Here is a 14,798-nt window from a genome sequence, read left to right on the forward strand (position 1 = left end):
ATCCGGTCCAGGGGGTGGAGAGAGAGAGATGCACACTGTAAAAGCAGAAGTAATGGGGTGAAATTAAGCAAAGGAAAATTTTGAGCGAATATCAAGAAACATTTCCTATCAGTCAGATCTATTAGACCATGGACTAGGCTACCGAGGGAAGCAGCTGGAGTCCTGTTGCTTGAATCTTTTGAAAGCTGGTCTAGACAAAGCACTGGAGAATGCAGCAGAGGGAACAACCCCATACTGGCCACGTGGGAAAGATGACCTAATAGGTTTTTCTAGCTCTAATTTCTATTATCCCTGCGGTCTACCTGAAGAGGTGTGTTAACCAGCAGCCTGGAAGATCTGCAGTGCTTGGCTTTGATCTAGGAAGCTGAGAGAGTATGCTGCAGTAAGAAGTGATTCTCACCCACTAGGGCCAATTCTTCCCCTCGCTCTGGTCCCTCTATACCCTTCCCCTTGTGAAACCCAACTCAGGGGGGTTGGGGGAGACAGGGAGAGGCACATCAGGGTGGGGTGGGCACTGCAGACATTTTGGGTCATGTCTGCCCAAATCCAGACAGACACCCTGGAGAAGCTGCCCTAAGGTAAAATCTTATACCCAGAGTATCCATTTATAGGAGGAATATTCTGTGAGGAAACTGATTTGAGAAGCTGAGAAAGGATCAAAGTGAGGGCTTGACAAGCTCAAAATTTGCCTTCCCTTCTCTAGGGTAAAGCATCCACGTGAGTGTATGTGCGTGAGAAAAAGAGTGATTCTGCATGTATTTTCAACCCACTCAGCACTCCTTCCACCCCCCCCATAAAAACAACCAAATCCAACTGCCCAGCAGCCTGCCAGCAGGATCAGAGCAGCCCACACAGCCCAGCACGAGGACCAAACCAACAGTTACCTGCAGTAACAAACCAACATGCATGTGATGGGAAGGGAAAGAAAAATGTCTTTTCTGCAAAGAAAGCGTTTTCACAGGGCCCAATCCCAAGCTGAGTGAAGTGCATGGGATCCTTTCCTGTGATTTCAGTGTGCTTTGGCTCAGGCCCATCAACAAGCATAAACACAGCCCACTAAACTTCAGACCTGGTGCAGTGTCACACCACATGCCCCGGACAAGACACTGGCAGCCTCCCCCATTTGACATACTGTGAGGGGGAGGCATGGGAGATACAGTGAGGAACATTTTTGCCTTCTAAGGGAAAGCAACGTTGGAATGCCATGGAGATCTACTGCCATTGAGTGCCAGTGGCTCTGCCCATGTACCTCCCACAGCATCCAATTCCACAAGCAACAGCACATGTGTTATGAACAACCAGGAATGCATGAAAATACGTGGCAGGCAGGGTGCATAGGTACAACCAGGGTCCTGGTGGCTCTAGACCTTGTAGCAGCAGGGAGCTAGGCAATCAAGCCAGCACAGCGCCTCTCTGAAGTGCTACTAGGCTCTCTGTTGTACAGATGGGGCTCTGAGGCACAGAGAGGCTCAGGGACTTGCCCATGGGCAGGCAGGCAGTCTGTGGTTAGGAGGGAATTGAAGCCAGGTTCCCAGCTAGTGCTCTAACCACTGGCCAATCCTTCCAGTCTGTAGCACTGCAAGACTAGACGCTGGGGAGACTGGAGTGTCTTCCTATGTGAAAATACTCTGCCTGTCTGTCTCAGTCAGAGACTGCAGAACCCAGCCCTGAATTCCCCTCTGTGGCTCTGCACCCTGATCCCAGCTCTCGAGAGCCTGATCCTAGCGAATGAAAAGGAGAGCCTGCGAGCTTGTTGAAGAGCTCACAGCTGTCACATGGCATCAGCTAGATAATGGTCGCTCTGGTACACACACAGTGCTGAGCGTCAGGAGAACACATATGTGGGGTGTGCAAACCTACTGCCCCAACAGAGGAGGATGACTATGAGCCGCCAATGTGATATGGCTGTTAAAAAAGCTAATGCGGCCTTGGGATGCATCAGACGAGGTATTTCCAGCAAAGATAAGGAGGTGTTAGTACCATTATACAAGGCACTGGTGAGACCTCATCTGGAATATTGTGTGCAGTTCTGGTCTCCCATGTTTAAGAAGGATGAATTCAAACTGGAACAGGTACAGAGAAGGGCTATTAGGATGATCCGAGGAATGGAAAACCTGTCTTATGAAAGGAGACTCAAAGAGCTTGGCTTGTTTAGCCTAACCAAAAGAACGTTGAGCTGGGGATATGATTGCTCTTTACAAATATATCAGAGGGATAAATATCAGGGAGGGAGAGGAATTATTTAAGCTTAGTACCAATGTGGAGACAAAAACAAATGGATATAAACTGGACACTAGGAAGTTTAGACTTGAAATTAGACGAAGGTTTCTAACCATTAGAGGAGTGAAGTTCTGGAACAGCCTTCCAAGGGGAGTAGTGGGGGCAAAAGACATATCTGACTTCAAGACTAAGTTTGGTAAGTTTATGGAGGGGATGGTATGATGGGATAGCTTAATTTTGGCAATTAATTCATCATTGATTATTAGCAGGTAAATATGCCCAATGGTCTGTGATGGGATGTTAGATGGGGTGGGATCCGAGTTACTACAGAGAATTCTTTCCTGGGTGCTGGCTGGTGAGTCTTGCCCACATGCTCAGGGTTTAACTGATTGCCATATTTGGGGTCGGGAAAGATTTTCCTCCAGGGCAGATTAGCAGAGGCCCTGGAGGTCTTTTACCTTCCTCTGCAGCATGGGGCACGGGTCACTTGCTGGAGGATTCTCTGCACCTTTAGGTCTTCAAACCATGATTTGAGGACTTCAATAACTCAGACATAGGCTGGGGGGTTGTTACAGGAGTGGGTGGGTGAGATTGTGTGGCCTGCATTGTGCAGGAGGTCAGACTAGATGATCATAATGGTCCCTTCTGATCTTAAAGTCAGAGAGTCTGTGAGTCAGCAGGGCACTGAAAATAAAGGGAATTGGTCTAATTGCTGCTCAGAGTCACTATAATCCCAGCACCTGGTTCTCCTGCCACTTAGGCTGAGGTCACACCAAGGTATCATGGGAGTCCTGCGTGGTGTGACAAAGGAGAACAGAGCCCAAAACCTTGTGGGAGTCTAGCAGCCTCCAGATCGCCTGGGCTCTGCTCAGCTCAAGGAAGCTGATAGTTGTTCTGCATCCCCTTCTGCAACAAGGGGTGACTCTGTGAAACACACCCCACCACATTGCCAGAGTTCAGGGCCAGCAGGCAGGGCCGGTTCCAGGGTTTTTGCCGCCCCAAGTGGCAAAGGGAAAAAAAACCAGCCGCGATCGTGATCGGCAGCAGCTCCATCACGCCGCTTTCTTCTTTGGCGGCAATTCAGCAGCAGGTCCTTCCTTCTGAGAGGGACCCACCACCGAAGAGCTCAACATGCCACCCCTTCCCCTTGGCCGCCCCAAGCACCTGCTTTCTGAGGTCACGGCCGGGGAGGAAGAAATGAAGCCAGACACAAGGGACAAGAGAGGATTTTCAGCTAAGTCCAGGAAAACAGAGAGAGTGTCAGAGAGACAGAAACTCCCCCCTGCCCTGGAGGGTGGTCACATGTACAGCTCTGATCCCAGCTCACTCCTTACTCAGCAAGGGCTCCATCCTGCTGACAGAGCACCCTCAGTCTCCACTGAAGTCAGCACCTCACAGGAACGAGCCCCCAGTCTCTCAGGCCCAGATTCTCAAAAGTATTTAGGTCCCTGACTCCTACTGATTCCCTTTAGGGGGATCTGCCTGTTCCCTTTGAAAAGGTTAAAGATTAAAAGCCACCAGGCAGAGCTGGGATTTGGAGTAGCCACAAACTCTTGCAAGTGCCATATATGGTCGCTTGTATGTTTACTTCCTCCTCTTCCCTGCTCCTGGGCCCCAGGGGAGAGATGATCACTGTAGTGAATTGTTACATTTTCCATTCAGCTGCATCAGCAGTGCCAGGGGAGCTCAGCCCTGGGCCCGGAGGAGGGGAAAACCGCTCCCTGCTTGCGCATGCAGAACCGACAGCAAAACAGCAGGGTGAAGCATGGACCCTGGAGGGAGCCTGCCCCTGGCAGCACTCTCTGGGTGCAGCGACTGGACGGCGTTAGGGCAAGAGGTCTGCCATGGGCCCCTGGGCATTCTGAAGAGCAGCGGCCCCAGGCGACATTCACTGAGGACAGCAGCGCAAGGGGGTTGGGTGACTGAATTGGAGCAGGTGAATTGGAGCCACACGTCCAGTTCTAGCTCTACAGAATTTTGGAGTCAGGGCTTCACAGCCACTTCCTATTTCTGCAGAGGGGCAGTCAGTCCCTAGAACCACAGAAATAAGAGATGCACCTGACGTATTCGCTCCTCGGTCTGATCCTCGGGGGCCAATGCAGGATTTCTCAATACAATCCTTTCTCCAGTGCTTTGACCCGGCCAGTTGGAAATCACCAGCCATTCTTTTGGGAGGCTATATACAGCCCAGTAGATCTCTCTGTTAGGAAAGCCTCCTGATGTTCAGCCAAAAAAGGGCCTTAGTTAATTTCATTCTGGCACTTGGTCTATGGTAAAGCCTGGGGTAGATTACTCCTAGCAAAATGCTCTAGGGCTCAGAACCTTTCAAATACGAGACAGATACTTGATCCACGAGGCCAGCGTCTCCAACAGTTTCTCACTCACTAGCGCACATCCAACCTATTTCAGGGATGACCCAAGCCACAGTCTTTTCAAATTTGGCCCTGCTCCAAAAGGGGACTCTAAAACCCCCCACCAACCAACCAGCCATTTATTGTCTTCCTGCGACTCCATAACCAGATCTGCTCAATTGACAAGGAAAAGGGATTTGTATGCGAGATAACCGCTCAACCTCTGCCCAGGACCCATAATGGCCAATCGTGAACCCCTTACACTGATGAGCGTTGACTCCAAGTGCTGTACCTGTGTAATGGAAGGCCCAGTTCCTGAACTCAGGTGACTATGGGGGAATTGCAGCTCCTCTTTCAATAATAAGTTCCCAACCTTGCTGGTTGAGGAGAAAAGCTTGACAACATGGCCAGAGCGCACCCCAAAGGTGCAAAGAGAGAACCTCCCCCTGGATGATTTTTTTTTCATTCTCCTGATTTTTAAGCCAGACTCATGAGCCTTCTGGGCCTGACTGATGCTGATTTGGCACTTGTGATTGGCAGTAACGGCTTGCCAGCAATGAAGGGTTCACACTCCAGCCCTAAACAAAGCCAGCTTCTTTCTGGCTCATGCATTGCCCCCTGTGAGAAAAATTCTGCCACTGGAATGTAGTGAACAATTGGACCGACAATTCATGAGCAAGAATAGAATCCGGCTCCATGTCTGATAGCTCCACTGGGCCTGCAGGGCTGCAGGGGGGAGGAACAACACACCTCCCCCCCCGCAACCCCTCACTGGGCCGCTGGGAAAGAAACTGTTTCAAGATTGGAAAGAGAGAATCAGAAAGTGCTGGGATTGACTGAAAATCAGCCATGTCTAAGAGGAAGAGCCATCTCTCCTGACAGCTCCCCCTTCTGCCGTGCAGCATGTCCAGGAGGCACCAGCCTCTTTACACCTTTTGATCTTTCTCCTCCTTTGGAGACCTTGAGCTCCACCCTCCTTTCCTCCTCCAAAGGCCACTGCTTCTCTCTCCTATGAGGTGCTCTAAGATCTTTAACTGCCCTGAAGATTCCCAGGGTCGGTTTCCCTCCACCTTCTGACTTTCCCTCCTCCTTGGACCTCCCTGCCCTTGTGCCCCAGCTCTGGGGAATCCCATTTCCAGTCCCCGCTTCTGAGGTTTGGGCACCACAGTGATGGTGGGGAACAGCCCTGAGCCAACTGACTCTTGACCAGGGCAATCTCCGCCCTCAATGCCTGCTCCCCAGAGAGGGCCCTGATCCGGAGAGGTGTTCTACGCCTGGGACATCCCACTGAAGTCAGTGGCCGCTGAGGGTGCATGTCTCAGGATCAGGCCTACAGAGAGGAAGAAGGAGCAAGGGGTAGTGAACACAGAGCCTGATCCAGAGCCCCTTGACATCAGATGGAGTCTTTCCATTGATTTCAGTGGGCGTTGGCCCAGGCCCCAGGTGGCTGGAGTAGAGAAAGGGCAGGTCAACTGCTAGCACGTAGCCCCGGGGCAGGAGGTGGCATTAGTGAAGTAATCCCTTGGATGGGCAGCTGAAAATACCAGAAAAGCTGGTGGGAGGCCAGAGATTCAGCCCTTCTCCACCTTTAACAATATGCAGTGGGTTGTCAGACAACAGCCATCACTGTGTGCGGAGGGTGACTGTCACACCCTCCACACCTCCCTCCAGCTGCCCCCTTTAGTCCTGCGCTTGCACCAAGGGAAGCCTAGGTATTTTGTGAAAGTGAGACCTGCGGTGACAAAGCCCTGGAAATCTCTCTTTGGCTATGCAGTGTTCAGATGTCGGCTCTTTACCCCACCCCCTCCTCAGGCGAGGCCTAAGGCTGGAACAGAAGTCAGGATTGGCGAGCACTGACCGAGCTGTGAGCGGCCTTGTACCGGGAGAGCTGGGGTGCTGCAGGGCAGAAATGAAGTGTGAAGACAGAGAACTGAGGGGGAGGATAGAACAACAGGCAGTGTTGAAGGCATAATTGAGATTCATGAGAAGAGCTATGTGGGGCCCCTGAATTGGATTAGCAGGGGGTGTTGAAAGCTACAATTGACATGCATTAGCAGAGCTGCATGGAGGCCCAGGATGCATCCCAGGGGGATGCTGCCGGTCTGGATTGACATGCATTAGCAGTGCTGCGAGAGGGCCTGGCACTGGAATGGCAGGGCTGCTGCAGGTAATAATGGAGACATATTATTAGAGCTGCATGGGGGCCGAGGACTGGCATATCAGTGGGGTTTCAGATCAGGAGTGAGAGGCACTGGCAGAGCTGGGTGAGCTCGAGCATCTGCCTGCTGTAAATGTTGCTCATGACTCACAAGAAAGTTTGCTAAACATATGGAAATAATTCTTAATATCATATTGCCCAGATGGTTTTGATGGGGAACATATTTTGCTAGAACAGTAGATCAAAAGCCCTTATACGGTGTGGGCCACTTCTTGAGAGAGAGAGAGCGAGAGAGAGTGCGAGCTTCCCCCCTCTTCGCCAGGGACGCTTCCCCCTCCCAGCCTCCAACCCCAATCCCACATGCTCAGAGACAGGAAAAAAACATTAGGACGGTATTAAGGAGGCAGGTTGTAAATAAACTCCCTTGAATCTGATGGCTCCAGTCTATATCTGTTCTATTTATTTCCTTTTTCAGGGGGTTGGACGCTGCTCTATTGGTCCCCAAAATCCCTTTGTCTCCTGCTACCCCGATAAGAATAGCTCTTGCATAGATGGGTTATGCATACATCTCCAGGGGAAGGGAAGTATTGTTAGTCATAATAAGTGGGGGAAGCGGAGGTAGAGAGAAGGGAAAGGGTTTGGCTAAGGTCACACTGGTGCAGGGGCAGAACCAGGGATCGAAACCAAGTCTCCCGATTCCTAGCCCTTTGCCCTAGCCACTAATCTGTCCAGGTTACTTGATAGTTTGCTCCTCTCCTGTGTGTCTGTTGCGTCTACAGTCTGAGGTCATCCACCAATTAGATTGACTTCACCTGCTGGAAGAGCCCAAAGACAGACATGAAGCAGCCATGCAGATGGGGGCTTGTTGTTTTGAGCTCAGTTGGTCAAAATCTCCTAGCACCATAAAAAGAGCCTGGGGATGAGCCATAGCAAGCAGGAATTGCCTTGAAAACCCTATCTCAGCAGCTTCCACGCAAAATCAATAGCAAAGCCCCTAGCAGACTTCATGGAGTCTCTGGCAGTTCTCGCTTTACTGGGTCAGAACTCTGCTTGGCTTAGGGTTTTTTTTTTTTTTTTAAGGGGGACTGGATTCAGAAGTGTTTGAACTGGGAGCGTCACTTATGGTGGAAAGGCCTTCTCAGAGATGAAATCCTTGCAGTATTTCCTAAAGACAGTCAGAGTCTAGGTTCCTCTGGAAGATTGTTCCATAGCTGGAACCTCTCCCCCTGGAAGCCACGCCATGCCTCTCCCTGTGCCAGAGGTCTATGAAGTGGCTGTTGTCACAGCGATGGCCAGCAAATACCTCCTTAATGGCCCAGCTACATGCCAGCAAGTGCCTCCAGGTATGTACTTTTACACCCCTGCATTTATTTCAGCTAAAAAGAGAGCCTGAGTCAAAAGTGTTGGTGCTGACTTTGAACTCATCTTTGTTCTGTAGATATTTTTAGTTCTTGCCATCTGAGAAAAACCCCTAATAAGGAAGAAAATGTTCTATCCACAGTCAGATTCTGCTGAGCAGCAGGCCCTGAACCTTGTAACTCACCATCTTCAGTCAACCCGCCCCCACTGAACAAACAGGAAACACTGACTCACAAAGCAAAGCTCCTACCTAACATCCATTGGGGGGTGGGGGGGCACTCAAATCCCACTTGGAATGTCTGTTACCAGGTTAGAAGACAGGCTCATGACACCTCCTCCTGAATCCACCACAGGACAACCCCCTATTGGTTCACTCCCTGCCAAGGGGCCATGAGGGTCTTGCTTTGAGGTCAGCTCTGGTTATGAGCACAATGCTGACCCAGCCAGCCACCAGATGGGTAGGATACTCTGGTCTCTCACTAAGGCTGCTCCAGTATCAGATCCCTTGTTGGTAGAACCAATACAGTGTAAATAAAGGCTGCCACTAGTCGCAGACTACAATAGGGGGTATTTTCCACCAGAGCACCCCCTCTAGTCAGGACACAGCACCGCAGAGATTCTTCTACTCCAGCACCACCCGGTTGTCAGCCAAGCTGGTTCTGCAACAGGCTGGATCTTCTGGGGACCAGCCTTCCAGCCTGGTCACCTTTCAAGTTCAGGCCCCTTCCAGGATAACAGAAGTCTTGTTCTTCCACCCACCTTGTGGTCTTAGTTCTCTGCCCCTTCTAGGCTTTTTTTTAGAGATTTGGATCCCAGGATGCTTCCTTTGGAGTCTCTCTCACAGTCTATCAATCATTGGAGTTCCCTGCTCTTTGCCCCTATTCCCACAGGCCTGCAGACTTCTTGTTCCTTTAGCAGGGCACTTTCTCCCCAGAGGCTCTTTCTCTCCTAGCAGCTTTCCCCCACTGCCTTCCCTCCCCATTCATCTCTCAGGGACCTCCCTGCAGGCCATATCTCAGAGACCTACGCTGCACTCTGTGGGTGCCACACACTATCAGAGGTGCCTGCTTTCTGCAGTCACTACCATAGCTTGCTCCCTAAACTGTGCCTCTCAAGCCTTTTTACAAAGCCCAGCTATTTGCCATACTCACACCCACCCCATTAGTCCCACCTCCTCAGGAGGAGAGGCAGCTAATTATGGCACAGAGGGGGCTAATTGGACAGAGCCAGCTGACACTTAAAGGGACTGGCTGCCCTGTTAGACCAATAAAGGGGCCCGTCAATCCCATCTTACCCGCCCTTCTCTATATGCTAATGCACTTAGGAAATGATTGTGAAGGAGGATTTCTTTGCCTGCCTGGACTGGACATCAGGTACCATCCCCAGGAAAAGAAGACGCTCAGGACCAAATTGTCAAGTGCTCAGCACCCTCCCGTGGGAGTGACCTTGTTCAAGGGTTAGCCAGGGCTCAACCCTCTCTGGGGCAGCAGGGAGCCACACCAGCTCACTAACCACAGTTGACGATTGGGGGAATTAGTCTGTCCACAGGGTCTCCCCCAGCAGCCCTTGTGGTAACTGAAATACGCACCGTAAGCCCAGGCCGTCGGGCAGGGCAGGGCAACAATGAACCCGGCGCTCAGGCCCTCAGGCAGGGCTGAGCAGCAACAGTACAACCAATAGGAAGCCCAGGCTCTGGGTCAGGGTGGGGTAAAAGGCCTGGGAGAGGGGGAGACGGCTACCCACGAGTTGGGTGGCAGGGGGGGACGCAGGCCCTCCCACTCCACTGCAGTCCAGCCCAGGGCCCTAGCAGCGGCCAAAGACCTGCTGCTGAGTCAGTGGGGATTCTGGCCGCAACACACTGACATGGGCTCTGGCAGTGCTGCAACCAAACTAGGGTCAGCTGCCCCCGGGTCACTGCCAGACTCCCCCTCGGGTAGTACCTGGGTCCAGGTGTTGTCCTCTGGGGTGTCCTGCACCATGGGATCCTCGGGGTAGCGGGCGCAGGGCAGGTCTGGTAACTTCTCTGGGTAGCGGGTACAGGACAGGTCCGGCCAGCCCTGGGCCATGGGGGTTTCCCAGTTGCAGGCTAGACTGGAGACATCTGCTCTCTCCTGCAGCTGAGGGCTTACTGAGCTCAGAGGGCGAGCCTTTATACTTCTGGGTCGCTGCTTGACCCGCTGAGGGGCGGGCTCAGAGCTACTAGCTCCGCCCACTCCAGCCTCCGGATGGGCTCGGCACCCTCTGGGGTAGCGGGGAGCCACACCACCTCACTACAGACCTTTACAAAGCACTTGCCACCCAGCCGCTCCCAGAGGGATGCTCCTGGCCCAATTTTCTAACCACTTTGGTGCCTAAATGGAAGCGCTGTTTTGCAGAGCTCTGGCCTTGATTGGAAGTGATACATGTGTCTTCAACAGTTTATTGGTTTGTTTGGTTTTCTGGCTGTCTGGGTTTTTTTTATTTGTCTAGTTGATTTGGCAGTCAGGGCTGCGATGCTGACAAATTGTTCCCCTCGCTGTTACTGAGCGTTTCATTTCCTCAAGAATCAGAACCCTGGACCAAAGGAATAAGCTGTGCGCAGTAGGTTTGTGCAGAGTGAGCACATACTAGATAGCGGCTTTCGGGACTGTGCACCTCATCCAGAGCACGAGTCCCCTCCTCTGTGTGCACGGCAGGTCCAGTCAGAGGGGAGGAGCGTCCATGCAGCAAAGGAGGGAGGGTCGGGAAAGGTGCCACGGAATTAAGGAGCAAAGTAGCAGCCGAGCGTGATTTGGGATACAGTGATGCTAAAGGGAACTGGTCCCCAAGCAAGTAGCTATGACTCCTTGGGGTTGGAGGCACACCCTGAGATGAGACACTAGGTCTCGGCTCCTAAATCCATGGAAGCCCATTGAAATCTCCACTGGAGCTGCCCAAGAGGTCACATCCATAGTGGCACGTTGCAAAAATGTCTTGTGGCAGGATGGACAAGGAGCTTCCTTTGGGCCAAGCCTGTCTCAGAAGGTCACCATCAGGGCCAGCTCTGGCTTTTTTGCCGTCCCAAGCAAAAAAAAAAAGGGGGGGAGCCCCGCCGGAGCGGCAAAGCAGGGGAAAAAAAAACCTGCGGTGTGGCCGGAGCGGCAAAGGAGGGGGGGACAAAACAGCATGGCTGGAGCAGCAAAGCGGGCGGGGAGAACACGGCACTGCTGGAGCGGCAAAGCAGGGGAGGGGGAACAAAACAAAAATGGTGTGGCTGGAGTGGCAAAGCGGAGGGGGGAACATGGAGCGGCAAAAGGTGGGGGAGAGAAACAATGGCGCGGCCGGCAAAGCAGGGGAAAAAACAAAACAAAAAAACTCTACAGGGTGGCCGGAGCCAGGGTGCAGGGGGACTCCCTGCGCTGCAGAGTGCGCGCCCAGTCTAATGGAGAGGAGAGGGAGGGAGCAGGGGGGGGGGAGAGAGAAGGGCCCCACGGCCTCAACCGCCGCGCCGCCTGCCAGGAGGGCTCTGTGCTGCTCCGGTCGACGGGGAGGGAAGGATGCGGGCCGCCCTGCCAAGTTTGCTGCTTGGCGCTCCCCTCCTTCACGCTGTCGCTCCCTACAAGGCGGCCAGAGCAATGAACACAGAACACACTGACAAGTACCAAACTCAGGGTAGAACAGTGGTTCTCAAACTTTTGTATGAGTGACCCCTTTCACATAGCAAGCTCTGAGTGCGACCCCCCCCCCCCTTATACATTAAAAACACTTTTAAATATATTTAACACCATTATAAATGCTGGAGGCAAAGCAGGGTTCGGGCTGGAGGTTAACAACTTGTGACCCCCCATGTAATAACCTCCAGTTTGAGAGCCCCTGGGGTAGAACAGCCAGCCATGGACATGTTTCAGACCTAGCTATGTGCCTGCCATGTGTTTCTCCCCAGTACCCAGCATAACAGCATGTAGGCTACCAGTGGGTTCTCTGCCTGTCAGTCTGTCTCACTAACACCCTTCCCCTCGTGCCGTTGCAGTGCCGGAGGTCCTGAGGAGTGCCGAGGGGGAGAGAGTGGCGAGAGAATGAAGAAGCCAACTGCGCGGGAGAAGCATGAGGTGGCAGCAGTTTGAAGGGCTCCGGCTGATGGTCCCATGGGCTTTGGCGCTATTGGTCCTGAGTCTGTGCTGCCGGGGGTTGGTTGCCGCCGCTGCTGCCAGCCCAGAGCCTGATCAGCATGCCGCCTCCTCCTCCCCGGGCCAGGCGCCGCTGGACTGGCTGCTCACTGACCGGGGACCATTTCACCGAGCGCAGGAATACACTGACTTCGCTGAGCGCTACCGGCAGGGTTTCACCACCAGGTACAGGATCTACAGGTGAGAGGGGGAGCTGGCGTTCCTTCCCTAGGGGGCTGTCTGTCTACAGGAGCAAGGCGAACATGCTGGGAGAGCAGGGGAGAAAAGAGAGACAGAATAGGGCAGGCAAATATGATGAGCTAGCTCGTGTATGCACACGTGTGTACATTGCTGCCCTCTAGTGGAATAGAACAGATCTGCTCAGATAGGAGTGCTGTTCACCTCTTAATTCCCATATAAGCCCCCATGGGGTGAATCTTCCCTCATCGCCCTCCCGTGAATTGGGTGACTGCAAATAGATCCTGGCAGATCCTCAGGAGCCACCGTCCCAACTCTGCTGCATTGATGCGCGTTTGTACATTACCACTGGGGATAACGCTAGAGCCAAACTCTGCCCTTCTCAATGACACTCACACATCTGTCTGCAAGTGGTGTGTGGCCCTGGGTTTGCAGTTTAAATAGAAGGATCAAATTCATTAAAGCCAGGGCTGGATTAGGCCCAAGGAGTTTCCAAAGCAAATACACCTGACCCTTGCTAACCTCCCTGTGTTACTCCACTGAGTACCCTGGGGCTTCAGCCAGCTGAGAGGTGGAGCTAGTTAACAAGGAAATATTGTCATACATAATTGAACCCCTTTTGTCTAAATAACTGAACAAAGCCTGGTTGGGGATGCTAGATCCCAGGGTGGGTTTTTAGGTATTGTCTTTGTTCATTTACTCATGGAGTCACTAACTCTGGCAAAGCCTGTCCCATTCAGACATGAGCTTTTAAGCCAGGCTGTTCAGACCTGATGCTCCTCAGGATGGGGACTGGCTCACACTATGGGCTGGGCATGGTGAGGCTCTAATCTCAGTAGCAGCCTCTAGCCTCACTTCTACTAGAAATAAATAACGCTAACAGGCTAGATTCTCCAATCTTCCGTCTTTGGGTGCCGCTCAGGAGATGCCAAGGGAGCAGAAAGCACCCTCCATGCTTTCTTGGGGATATCCCGAGTAGTGTAGAGGGCATGTCAATGTAAAGATGGAAGGAAGCAGCAAGTGGAGTGACCAATGTGCCCAGTCCTTTGGCAGTTTCCAGCTGCCATGTGGTCCCTATGGGGCCATAGCCAGCTGGTGCAGTTTGATGCTGCTCTAAACTGTTCTGAGTCCAGGGGCAGAGATTCAGGAAGCTGTAACTGGCCACAACTGGTTCCCAAAAGCTCTCCTCCTCCCCCTCTCCACTGTACTCAGCATAATCTGGGCCAGCAAGTGCAAATCAATGAGGCTTCAGTGTCATTCGCCTCACCAGCTGGCACAGAGCCGATCCCAGGGCAGGAGCAAGATGAATTCTGATGGATGCAGTAGCGAGCCAGGCCTCGGAATCCAGAGCAGGCAGCTCAGTGCACAAGCGGGTTGAACCAAAACTAAATGTGATTAAGAAAGAAAAAAAAATCAGGCAGGCAAATAACCCTGCGACGCTGTCAGACCTTACTGCAACTTCAGAGAGCGCTGGGAAAGATGTGCTATTTATAGGCCACCCTGATTGCATATGTAGAGCAAACAGGGGACAGGTTCTTCACGGCGCTTATGGCAAAGGGAGGCCTGTGGCGCTGAGTCTTGCAGGAGCAAGTCAGGCAGTGTAATGGGCTTTGATAAAGGGCTGGATCATTTTATAGGCAGCAATAACAGTTATAGCTCCAATAACACCACTTTTCATGTCTCTAGCCTGGCCATCTGAGCATCCCTGAGTGCTTGGCCAGCTCCCAGAACGCAACCTTTCAATGTCCTTGTGCGCAGCAGGGCAAGGCTGTTAGCATGTCGTTCTCGCAGTGATGGGCTAGGGTGAGTGCTTGGCACAATGACCTGCGTTGAGGGGCAACTTCAACTGTATTATCAACTGGAGCTGTATTACCTCAGGCAGAGATTTGGCTTGGGAAAGTACAGCCCTTCCCCCAACTTGGGGTCTGAGCCTGGGACTTACAAAGCTAAGAGCATGCGAGACTATAGTAGGTCCATTAACCGCTGATATGGAGCCACCAATAGAGGGGGACATAGAGCCCCATTCGCTCCATGGGTTACACATGCACCCTCCCAGTACCATCTCTTAGAATGGTTTAGCATACTCCTCCTTCCACCCCCACCGCCACATCTGCCCAGCCAGCTCCAGTGATCAGTGAAGAGGGGAAATGGAGCCCTGGCTTTCACCTTCCATGTCCCTGGGGGGTGTTAGGAGGGAGCACTCCTTCCACTGTCCTGAGCACAGGGGCTGTAATTCTTCCTCACCCTTGCATGCTGGATGCAAGGCAGGGGAAAGGTGGCTCCTTGCTCCAGCCTTGGGTCAGCCATTAGGAAAAGGCTGCCCCATTCTGTCCAAGTGAAACCCAAGTGTCTCACAGGATTCCTGCAGGAGAGAAAGAAGAGACAAGG

The 14,798-nt window shown here is 52.5% G+C and overlaps 1 protein-coding gene across 1 annotated transcript in view; it reads left to right on the forward strand.

Moving 5' to 3' along the window:
* The window catches only part of BRINP2 (BMP/retinoic acid inducible neural specific 2), a 56,459-nt gene that overhangs the window by 14,220 nt on the left and 27,441 nt on the right, over nt 1-14,798 (forward strand). The window contains exon 2 of the mRNA XM_030573957.1: nt 12,077-12,413. Coding sequence (XP_030429817.1) covers nt 12,151-12,413 — 263 coding nt within the window. The 5' untranslated portion in view covers nt 12,077-12,150. The remainder of the gene's footprint in view (nt 1-12,076; nt 12,414-14,798) is intronic.

This window comes from Gopherus evgoodei, chromosome 8, assembly GCF_007399415.2.
Source record: "Gopherus evgoodei ecotype Sinaloan lineage chromosome 8, rGopEvg1_v1.p, whole genome shotgun sequence".
In the NCBI taxonomy this organism is placed as follows: Eukaryota; Metazoa; Chordata; order Testudines; family Testudinidae; genus Gopherus; species Gopherus evgoodei.